The sequence below is a fragment of the Eriocheir sinensis genome, chromosome 35 (assembly GCF_024679095.1).
Source record: "Eriocheir sinensis breed Jianghai 21 chromosome 35, ASM2467909v1, whole genome shotgun sequence".
NCBI lineage: Eukaryota > Metazoa > Arthropoda > Malacostraca > Decapoda > Varunidae > Eriocheir > Eriocheir sinensis.
In genome coordinates, this window is record NC_066543.1 from 12,287,428 (window position 1) to 12,299,487 (window position 12,060).

Consider the following 12,060-nt stretch of genomic DNA (forward strand, 5'->3'; position numbering starts at 1 on the left):
AAAGGTGGTATATGGGTATTTTGAAATAATTAATATCTTCCATTAGCATATATAAGTATTTCAATATCCTACACCATAGTCATAACAATAAGGCACCATATTTTCCATTTACATGCATAAGCAAAGTCAATATCCCAACATACTTAGCAGCATAAGCATATGGTGTGTGTGTGTGTGTGTGTGTGTGTGTGTGTGTGTGTGTGTGTGTGTGTGTGTGTGTGTGTGTGTGTGTGTGTGTGTGTGTGTGTGTAATTCACCTCTTGGTCTGCTGTGGGTCTCTCTTGAGACAGCCAGCCGTTTTCCTACGGAATGAGCTCAGAGCTCAGTGACCGATTTTTGGGGAGGACTGAGACCACTCACACACAACACACCGCGATAATGAGGTCATAACTCCTCATCTTACGTCGCATACCTTCTCACTGCTAGGTGAACAGGGGCACGTGAAAGAAGATAAACCCAACTTATCTTCACCCAGTCAGGGAATCGAACCCTGGTCCTTCTGGTTGTGAGGCAGACAATCTAACCACTGAGCTCTGTGTGTGTGTGTGTGTGTGTGTGTGTGTGTGTGCATGCACACAAGCAAATTTATGTGGGCAGGTTAGAATGTGGTAGGAAACAAGCAAATGAGAGCCAATATTTGAACTTTGCATCTAAATGTCAGGTTGAATTACTTATCATGAAGGGCAAACAAGAAGAGCTTCCCAGATTCCCAGAGGAATGTGTGAATCAGAAAAGATGAACAATATAAGGGAAACAAATAATTAAGAGGAATTTCACTAAAAAAGGAGGAAAGTATGAGAAGAGAATCATCTGTACAGGCTCTGAAGGACAGACACCTAGCATTCACACTGGACACTCATATACATGTCTGTTCAATGAAGAGTATTGACAAGACACTCAAATTTTTTATGCAGTCTTGATATTATTTATAAATAGGTTGAGAGTAAATGTGGACTGTATCACTTTCAGAAACACTGCTCCTTCTAGCTGCATATTATTGCATGTAAAAAATTTTAGCAAGCAAATCATAAAATAATTCAATATAAAATTTATATCATTAGAATTATTCAATAAACATTGAAATCATATTGAAGTTCATAAACTAGTAAATATTACTGATATATATATTTTGCAATATTAATGTAGCAACCCCAATCCTACATGCATGACAAACACACACACACACGTGGAGCTCACCTCGGTCCATATCTGTGGGGTGAGAGTAGCAGCCGTCCAGCTTCACGTAGTCCACCCCCCAGTCAGCAAAGGTGAGAGCATCGGTCTGCAGGTGCCCCAGGATGCCAGGGTACCCAGCACAGGTGTAGTTGCCATAGTCTTCATAAATTCCAAACTTCAGGCCTCGCTTGTGCATCTGAAATATGTGGCCGAGGTTTACTTTATGAATCATTGTGTCCCTATAGTACAATTAACTTTCATAATGGGTAAGAAAATGTGAAAAAAAAAATCTAAATAGTTTTCCACTTGTAATGTGACAAATTACTCTATTTCACTAATTATGCAATATCAGTGCTACCGAAATATTTGGTATTTAGAATAAATTTCTCATGTGTTTCAAGAAATGGTAGTGTTCATCACACTTAACAAGGCTGCCATAAGATGCTTACATATTCACTCAGTGCTGCTATGCCCGAGGGGAAACGGTGAGGGTCTGGCTGAAGGCGACCGCGGGAGTCACGGTCCCGGGCCATCCAGCAGTCGTCGAGGGAGATTAAGTTGTAGCCAGCGTCACTGTAGCCTTCGTGCACTAGGATGTCTGCCATTTGCATGAACAGGGACTCACTGGGAAGACAACAGAATATATTTGAATGACACAGGCAGGATTGAATAGAACACATACGTACACACCTTAGTGCACTATGAATAATAGTGTCTTCTCCACTAATATAAGTTCATGTCTGTATTTCAAAACTCGAACATGATTAATAAATAAGTGCACACATATATACACCTCTGTGTACTCATTAGCGATGCAAATTCGGTTGATCAGTTACATGGAAATTTTAATGGCAGGTTGTTTCTTCAGGGAACTTCCTTGATGAGAAAAATAAAGAACAAACCTGATGCAGTTGTGTGGGTCATTGACGCAGTCAGTGTTGCACCTGAACCGCTGCCACGCCAACCAGCCCATGGGCGGGGTGCGGGCCAGGCCATTCTCCAGGCACTCGACGCCCACCACAGACAACACGACACCCAACACCCACAATAAACTCCCCCTCATCCTGAAAAGAAAAAGAATTTTTTTCTTTTTTTTAAACATAGATACATATATACTATTTACAAACCCAAAGGTGCACTGTCGCGTGCTGCCTATTCAAAGGGCAGAATAAAATCTATATAAAAAAATAACTACATAAACTATAAAAAATATATATACAAAAAAAACATACAATACAAAATTCTCTCTCTCTCTCTCTCTCTCTCTCTCTCTCTCTCTCTCTCTCTCTCACACACACACACACGTAACACAGTTTGGGGAATGTTCGCCTGGGAACGGTGATGAGGTTTTCGCTGCTCTCAAAACAACAATTAGGTTTTTCCTCAATAACAGTCAGCTTTCTAAGTCCATCAATGTAATAATAGTCAGCGGCGGGCGGCAGCACCGCGGCGACGCTCACAGACACCCTGTAACAACCCGACGCTGGCATGCCATCCCCGACCCCGGGGAGGGTGACGCACACACACAAGACATGCAACAGGAGGGCCAGCACTCCTCGAGAACCATCAGAAGCAATAAAGTAATAAATGCTGGTGATAAAAACGGCCGTGGAGGGTCAGCAACATGATTCTATATTAAAAATATCACTTGTCAATTAGGTGCGCCACTTACGTCATTATCACTGCAACTATATATTAATTTTAGTATTTTCCTCATGGCTCTGAATTCACACGGTGCCATATCTTGTAAGTGTTATACAATTCTTAACCCTTAAAGTGAATTTGCATGAAAGAAAACCTTCTTTGCATAACCAAATGGCCGAGACACACGATCCGCTATTTTCCATGCTTTTTTAGGATTCTGAATATTGAAGCATCAGCGAAAAGCCTGTGTGAATCATCAAACGCACCTCTCAGATTAACCAAACAAACAAACAAACAACCAATACAGAAAAAGCGAATCGGAATTACTCACTTGCGATTCATAGGAAAAATTTATAGGTGAGTCAAGTGCTCGGGGTGAGGGGGAATAGCAGGTGTTTCTATACATATAACATCTGTCCGTACACACACACACAAGACGTGGCACTTTCCTCTTTCACGCACACACTCCCACACGGCTAAGCGGTGCGTGGCGGGGAGAGAGAGAGAGAGAGAGAGAGCCAAGGGTCGGGATGGGAGGAGGGGCTCTCGTGAGGGATGCTCAAGAAAGCTTACTCGTCCGCCACTCAGGAAAGAAAAGTGGTCAGTCTGTCGAACAGGGAAAGTGTCCAGGCCACAGACAATTACAGATTTTCCCTCTCCCCTCCTTCCCCCAACAAGAGTAGGCTACGTCACCAAATGCAGCCGTGTGATAAATGAAGTAACACTTGTTTCAACTCCCCAATAATTATCTTTCGTGTGTGTATGTGTGTGTGTGTGTGTGTAATTTTCAGGTTATATAACTTGAGTGCTTTGGGTCTTGGAGCAAATGAAGACTAGCAAAACATCTGCCTGACTCGGTAATTTCATATACAACAAAGTCCAAGCGAAATCTGGCATATCATTGGAATTTACGATAACTTATACGCTTGTCATTTCTTTAGTTTGATCCATGAATTGTTACACACTTGATGATGCTCTGTCAAAAATTAGGCAAAATACTGCAGGGGCCTCTCAATACTAAAAGAAGTAGAAATAAAAGAATATGTGGCGAATTGAAAGGTTTTAAGTTCGAGTCCCTGAGTAAAGTGTAAAAATCTAACTGGGTTCTTGTGGGCCTCGTTAGCTTAGGACTTTGGGGCAGACTGAGGAAAGCTTGTTCACTCTGCTTCATATATTAGGCTTTAAAAAGAGAATAAGTGAGGCTGTATTCCCTCTGCTTCATATATTAAGACTTCTAAGGAATAATAAAAAAAGTGAGGCTAATGCACTCCGCTTCATAAATCAAGCTAGAAATTAAAAGGTGAGGCCGTATTCCCTCTGCTTCATATATAAGGCTTCTACGGAATAAAAAAAAGTGAGATTATATGCGCTCCGCTTCATTAATCAAACTTAAAAAGAAAATAAGTGAGGCCGTATTCCCTCTGCTTCATATATAAGGCTTCAAAGAAATAAAAAAAAGTGAGATTATATGCGCTCCGCTTCATTAATCAAACTTAAAAAGAAAATAAGTGAGGCCGTATTCCCTCTGCTTCATATATAAGGCTTCTAAGGGGGGGAAAAAAAGTGAGGCTAATGCACTCCGCTTCATAAATCAAGCAAAAAAGAATAAAATAAAGTAAATCTGCATTCATTCTGCTTCATAAACAAGACAAAAAAGAATAAAAACGTGAGACTATATGCTCTGCTTCGTAAACCAAGATAAAAAGGAAAAAAAAAAGTAAGGCTATACTCATTCTGCTTCATAAACTAGGGTAAAAGGAAGAAAAATAAAAGGGGAGGCGTTTCCATGATGTGTCCGGGTGTGATGCGTGCAGGCAAGGGCGCTTCAAGGTTAGACTACGATCGTGAATAATAATAATAATAATAATAATAATAATAATAATAATAATAATAATAATAATAATAATAATAATAATAATAAACCCTTTCTAGCACAATTTCTGACTAGTATCGTCAATTAGTGTCAAAGAGGTGGTACGACTCGGTGTGGTGCGTCAAGAAGAGAGCAAATTGTTCTCATAAATCTCTCTCTCTCTCTCTCTCTCTCTCTCTCTCTCTCAACCTTATTCATTCTCTTCATCTTGTTTCTTATTTGTTTCTTTTTGCCGAGTCATTTCTTGGGCGTTTTCTTTTTTATATTTCAGTGGGTTTTTCTTTCCATCGTTTTTGTTTGTTCCTTTTAATATATACTATCTTAGTGTAATCTCTCTCTCTCTCTCTCTCTCTCTCTCTCTCTCTCTCTCTCTCTCTCTCTCTCTCTCTCTCTCTCTCTCTCTCTCGAACCACTGTCAGGGCCAAATACCTCATGACACGTCCGGGTAGGCTAACCCTCGCACCTCATGGCCTGGGAGGGAGGGAGAGAACGCCCACTAATAAACGGTAGGAAGGGGCTGTTAGTCATTCATTCGTTTGGACCCTCTGCCCTTCACCCCGCCCCTCCCCTTGAACGATGGGGATTGATGGCGGGGAGAAAGAGAGGATGTGGGACCCATGTAATGCCACAATACCCAACAGAGTACCCATTCGTCTGGTGAACAGTTATACCTCCTCTCACCTTACCTATTTTTTTTTTTTGCCAATGTATGTTGCCGTGAATATACATGATAGAGGGTGTGCTTACTATACGGCAGAATCACACGCAAGCAAAATTACAAATATATGCCACGACAAAAAAATACTACTCTTACAAATTGTTTAGTAGTAGTAGTAGCAATAGCAGTAGTAGTAATATTCGTTGTTGTTCCAAGCCTTATACAACATACTACAAAAAAGAAAGGAGGGAGCAGTGGGGAGAGGAGGGGGGGTAGTGCAGAGGCGTCCCTAGAGCTTCACACTTTCACCTGCCCGCCACGCCCCCTCTGGGATTCAAGAACGACCCCCCGTCACGCCACCACCCATGCCATGCCCTGCTGGCCGCAAAGATTAAATGTTACGGCCAGGATGATATAACTCTCGATGGATTGTTTTTTGTTTGTTTTTTACCGTTTCGCAAGCTTTTTTTTCACTTCGGCATTACGAGCGCTATTTTCATTTCTGCATTATGTAGCAACAACAAATTGGTAAGGTAAGGTCAGTCCTCGAGCAAAGGGTGGATGGGGAAAGTGCGTGTGTGTGTGTGTGTGTGTGTGTGTGTGTGTGTGTGTGTGTGTGTGTGTGTGTGTGTGTGTGTGTGTGTGTGTGTGTGTTCTTGTTTTCCGGATTTAAGAAAATGTTCTCACTTTCGGAAGTTTGCCTTTCACTGGACACGGTACGAAGGAAAGGCAAAACAAAAACAGGTTTTCGTTGGGAAACGGCGAAGCAGGAAACCCGTCTAATAAGGCACAGGTATATGGGAATTTGATTAACTGTAACAAATATCAAACTCTTATATTATTTGTTTCGTCCGTTGCTATTTACGTTTTCGCACACAAAGATGTTCGGTTATCATAAAGCTTAAAGAGAAAATATAAAACTACAAGCTCGATTTTTCCGCCTTTTCCAAAGTGAACATAAACACACACACACAGACACGATGGGTTCGATGACCGCCGGGCGAACAAGACAACCTTTATATGACGCTATCCACTGACCAACTTATGCATGCATTTGATATATATTACCAAGCTGTGATTTTAAACTCCAAATAAAACGTGGGATATTCTGTCGTGTGTGTGCCTGTGTGTGTGTGTGTGTGTGTGTGTGTGTGTGTATGAGAGAGAGAGAGCGTATGCAGTGAATGTGATCTAACAGCGGCAAAATATCGAACATTTTTGCCTTTTTTATACAACAATTGACCTTTCGCAACATTGCACTCTCTCTCTCTCTCTCTCGGTTACGTAACTTAGCATCTGTCCGCTCAGGTCAACGCGCCGATAAATAAACAATAACAATGATATGCTACATCCCATGCTCACCATCACCACCGCAGCCACTCACCACCGTCACCATTATCTCCTTCACCCATCACCATCACCTATTCCCCACCAACCAGATGACCATCACTACCTCCACATCACTCTTATTCTCATTTCCAACAACTACCCACCCTCATCACCACCACTATCACAACCACCCACTAGCAACACCTCACAACACTATCACCATCTCCACCACCCACTCCCAACACATACCTTTCCACTAATGAGCCGCCAGGTGGCATGCTAACCTAGAATTACCGACTCGCTACCGGTACTCAGGAACCAATCACATTCAAAAATAGATTAGATAAATTCATAGACAGCGATATTAGGTGGGGTTAGCTTTCCCTCTCATATCGAACACCTCCCTCCCATCCTTTCATTCCCCCTGCCTCCCTCCTCTCCCTCTATCAGCTGTTCGTTTCCCACCCCAAGCATGTGACGAAACTATATTACTATCGCTACTGCTTTCTAATTCCCTAGAGAACTTACTCACACCAGATCAACCCCCCTTGAAGATGAAAAAAAAAGAAAAAAAAGGTGAATGCTTCTGATGCAAAGGAGAGTAGTAGTAAGTGTGAACAGTTTGAAGCCTCAGTAGTAAATATTAATTAAAAACGTCTCTCTCTCTCTCTCTCTCTCTCTCTCTCTCTCTCTCTCTCTCTCTCTCTCTCTCTCTCTCTCTCTCTCTCTCTCACACACACACACACACACACACACACACATCGTGCTATATTTCGTTCTCGCCAGTACAGCACAAAGAATCTTGCTAAAAGAGGAGGAGGAGGAGGAGGAGGAAGCGTCTGATGGAGCACGCAAATGAGAACAATAAGAACTAAATGAAGACAATTAGCTTGAATATGATCATTAGGGAAAAAAAATACAAGAAAGTGTGGTGGTATAATATCCAGGTAGCCTCTAGAAAGCGAATCAAGAACCTGGACGAGAGCATGATTAAAGAAAATGAGAGGAAAGCAAAACATTATATTCTCAAGAACTCGGAAGATAATATTTGAAGCAATTGACGAAAAAAATAAAAAAATAACCTGAGAGAGAGAGAGAGAGAGAGAGAGAGAGAGAGAGAGAGAGAGAGAGAGAGAGAGAGAGAGAGAGAGAGAGAGAGAATGAAAAAACAGAGCAAGAAGGAATGAAAAAGTAAAAGAAACACTAATCAATTCTTCCTTACCTAAGTGATGACTATACAGCAGGGAGGAGGACGAGGACGAGATGACACGAGCCGATCCTGTAGCGAGAAAGGACAGCACTAGCGGGCACTCCCCATACTCTGGCACCCGGCTTGGCACTTTGGGGAGGGGGAGGAGGAAGAGAAGTAGGAGAGGGAGGACGAAGAGAAGGCAAGTCAATTACGTGCCTAACTTCACTACACCAGGAAAGAAGTTAGAGAGGCAGCAAAGTGCGTGAGAGAGAGGACGTGTGATCATGGGCGTGGGGGTGAAGGGACAAGGGAGAGGGTGGGGATAGGGAAGCCGCGTAGGTGGTGGTGGTGGTGGAGGGGGTCTTGGGTGCGGTTGCAGCTCCACAAGTCAACAACGGCCGAGTCTGTAGAAGAGAGACGTGAAAATTATGATGATGGATGTTGTTTTGAGTAAGGACGAGTCGCAGTGATGATGATTGTAGGGCGTGAGGGGAACGGGGACGAGAGAGAGAGAGAGAGAGAGAGAGAGAGAGAGAGAGAGAGAGAGAGAGAGAGAGAGAGAGAGAGAGAGAGAGAGAGAGAGAGAGAATACTGAACTTTTGTAAATAAAAAAAAAGAAAATTGTGGTAACACGAAGAACAATAACACTTAAAAATATATATAATACAGACTAATGCAACACACACACACACACACACACGCACACTTTCCCTTTTATGCACTGACAAGGCTTGACAAGGCTGTTATCATTATGCCTGGTATTGCACTGTTATTGTATGTTATACGCATGGTGTGTGTGTGTGTGTGTGTGTGTGTGTGTGTGTGTGTGTGTGTGTGTGTGTGTGTGTGTGATATTCAACAGTACCTTTTTTTTATTATGCAATGGACTGTAAAACCGAGAGAAGTCATATGCGGTCTTTTCACTCACGGCTGGACAGAAGACAGACTGACCAGGGAGGAGGAGGAGGAGGAGGAGGATAATGAGGCGTGCGTGGTGTACCTGCGGCAGGAGGGAGAAAGTAAGAGTGAACCAAAACAGAAGAAGGAGGAGGAGGAGGAGGAGGAGGGGGAGGAGGAGGCGACAGAACACCAGAGGGTAATCAGGGAAAGTCGTAAAAAATTATCACCACTCTTCGTAGCCAGCACGTGAGCCGCGACCACCACGCCTCCTCCACTGGCCTGCCCCTGCCGACACCCACGCAACCCACGCACGCACGCACGAAGCCTCCCAAACCAATGCATGTAATGTTCCTCCCAAACCCATGGACGAATTCTTGCCTCCCAGATTCAAGCACGAAATTCTTCACCAAACCATTACGCTCCAGCCCTCTATTATGTCATCTCGGCTCTCTCCTCCCCAGCCATGCATACTGAGGTCGGTATTTTAAGACCGTTTCGCGTCTCACATCAACTATTTATAAAGGTCAAAGAGCGCATCAATCGGGTTCTAATGAGTGTTTCTTTAGGTTCACGGTACAGAAGAAGGGTCAAACTACCACCAGGGTCATAAAACTACTCCTGGAAATGCCCCAAACTCCTATGAAAGCCTTGTCAAATAGGTGAACTTGGGCGCCGAAATGATTTAAAATACGGCCCTTTAAAGGCAATACAACGATCCTATGCACGTAATGTTCTTGCCCAATACATGAACGAAATCTTCCCTCCCACACTCAAGCACGCAACCTTTCACCCACACCAGTACACTCCTGTTATCCATGTGTCCTACCTGTACTCTCTCCTTCACAACCATGCATACAAAGCCTCTATCACAATCCTATGCACGTAATCTTTCTCCTAAAACTATACAAACGAACTCTTGCCCTCCACACTCAAGCACGCAGCCTTTCACCCACACCAGTACACTCCTGTTATCCATGTGTCCAACCTGTACTCTCTCCTTCACAACCATGCATACAAAGTCTCTATCACAATCCTATGCACGTAATCTTTCTCCTAAAACTATACAAACGAACTCTTGCCTTCCACACTCAAGCAAGTACTCTTTCACCCACATGCTCCAGTCCTCCATTGTGTCCTGTCTGCCCTTCTCTCTTCCCACATCCATGCATACAAAGCCTCTACAACAATCCTATGCACGTAATCTTTCTCCTAAACCTATGAACGAACTCTTGCCTTCCACACTCAAGCACGTATTCTTTCACCCACATGCTCCAGTCCTCCAATGTGTCCTGTCTGCCCTTCTCTCTTCCCACATCCATGCACACAAAGCCTCTACCACAATGCCTCCACCTGCTCCACCCTTTCACTATCAACACGCTCTCCTCCATGTGTTTGTTTGCAGTTCGGAAGCTAATCCTTTGGCTCAACGCATTTCCCCAATCGTATAAGGGAAAGCCGCAGACGTATAGCAACATCATGGAACAACAAAAGAGAAGAGAGAAAATACTGATATCACTTCCACAGAGAGTTTTAATGATAGAGCAGAGCCTCGGGGCGTGACGTCACTACCCACAGACAACAGTAGTGTGTCTGTCCGGTCTGTCAACCACTCCCTCCTTCCCCCTCTCCCTTATTCCCATGACAACTTCATTACCACTCTTGCATGCATCTCACTCGCTCACTCCCCACCTTCCCACACCATTTATATTCAATTAGCATGATTATCTTTGCTCCTCTCTCTCTCTCTCTCTCTCTCTCTCTCTCTCTCTCTCTCTCTCTCTCTCTCTCTCTCTCTCTCTCTCTCTCTCTCTCTCTCTCTCTCTCTCTCTCTCTCTCTCTCTCTCTCTCTCTCTCTCTCTCTCTCGATGAAAGTGAAAACAATGACATGACGCTATGAATTTTCTCACCTCCTCTTCCAAGTATATATTCGTCCATTCAATTTCTTCGCCAAACGCTTCTTCACTTTCTGGACGCAGCTCCCTCTAATTTTGGTCTTCGGTGGATATACTAGATTTCCTTTCTCCGAGCTCTAGGTACTATTATTATTTCTATTTGATCTCACGTTCTACTACTACAAATGTGTACACGCTATGGGCATACTAAGTTACAGACATAGCATTTAGTTTACAAAAGTCCTCCTTGAGTTAAATAGTTACCAACCATCCCACAAGAAAGTAGAGAGCCATTACCATCACTACGTATAGGAAACTAACAAATGAAAAAAGAAACATGATCACGTGGATCTAGAATAAAATCGCTCTCTAACACGTACACTGGAAGGAGAAAAACACTCGGTTGTATAATTTCTTATTGCATAGCGACCGTTCACGACTCCCGGAACACGAACGCGGACGCTAAAACACCCTTGAGGCAAGAGGAACACAACCACCAACACCACCGCCGCCGCCCCGGGCCTCCGCCAGGTGCCACGAGAGGAAAGTGAAGCTTCTACCCTCCTTCCCCTCCTCCCCTTCCTCCGTGACCACAACCACCCACGGCGCCCGACATCTGGTGGTGGTGGTGGTGGTGATGGTGACGCCCCTACCCTGGCTTACACTTTAGTATGATGGGTGTATTACTGTGTGTGTGTGTGTGTGTGTGTGTGTGTGTGTGTGTGTGTGTTGCTTCGGGTGATGGTGGTGGTGGTCGTTGGTGTATTCAGTGTTATAGCGTGTGTCAGCAACTTCCATCCCTCACCAAGACGCTCAAGCAGTATGTTCAGTAGGCACACGTCAGTCGGCTTCTGTCACCAAGGGCTCACACACTCACACACCCCACCATGCAGCTACTGTGGCGGCGAACATACGACAGCAGCAGCATATACAGCCAAAGCATCCTGTCACTACCCAGCGATGGTTACTCAACACACACACACACACACACACACACACACACATCAGATATCAACAAAGGAAGCACAATATGTCAGTTTACGTCCTTTATTGACTGTCAGTTTTCTATATAGCAATCTAGTAGTAATAACAATAATCATGACGAAAATAACAATAATGATTTTAGTGCGGATAAACCCACAATAGCAAATATAAAGCAAAATAAGGTGAAGGTCAACACACACACACACACACACACACACACACACACACACACACACACACTACATATCAACAAAGGAAGCACAACATTTCATCAGTTTACGTCCTTTGTTGACTATTATTGGCTGTCTGTTTCCTATGTAGCAATCTAATAGTAATAACAATGATCATGACAAAAATAACTAATGATTTTACTACGGATAAACCTACAATAGCGAATGTAAAGCAAAATAAG

General features: G+C 43.5%; 1 protein-coding gene across 6 annotated transcripts in view; it reads right to left on the reverse strand.

Annotated features, from left to right (window-relative positions):
* LOC127007411 (alpha-N-acetylgalactosaminidase-like) overlaps nt 1-12,060 on the reverse strand; it is a 46,776-nt gene that overhangs the window by 14,742 nt on the left and 19,974 nt on the right. For 5 of the 6 annotated variants that reach the window (XM_050878391.1, XM_050878393.1, XM_050878389.1 and 2 more), the window contains 4 exons: nt 7,903-8,276; nt 2,079-2,240; nt 1,626-1,800; nt 1,198-1,372 (listed from right to left, as the gene is read on the reverse strand). In XM_050878391.1, coding sequence (XP_050734348.1) covers nt 1,198-1,372; nt 1,626-1,800; nt 2,079-2,239 — 511 coding nt within the window. In that variant the 5' untranslated portion in view covers nt 2,240; nt 7,903-8,276. Of the gene's footprint in view, nt 1-1,197; nt 1,373-1,625; nt 1,801-2,078; nt 2,241-7,902; nt 8,277-11,469; nt 11,607-12,060 lie in introns of those variants that run through there. The other variant, XM_050878394.1, reaches the window with a different exon arrangement.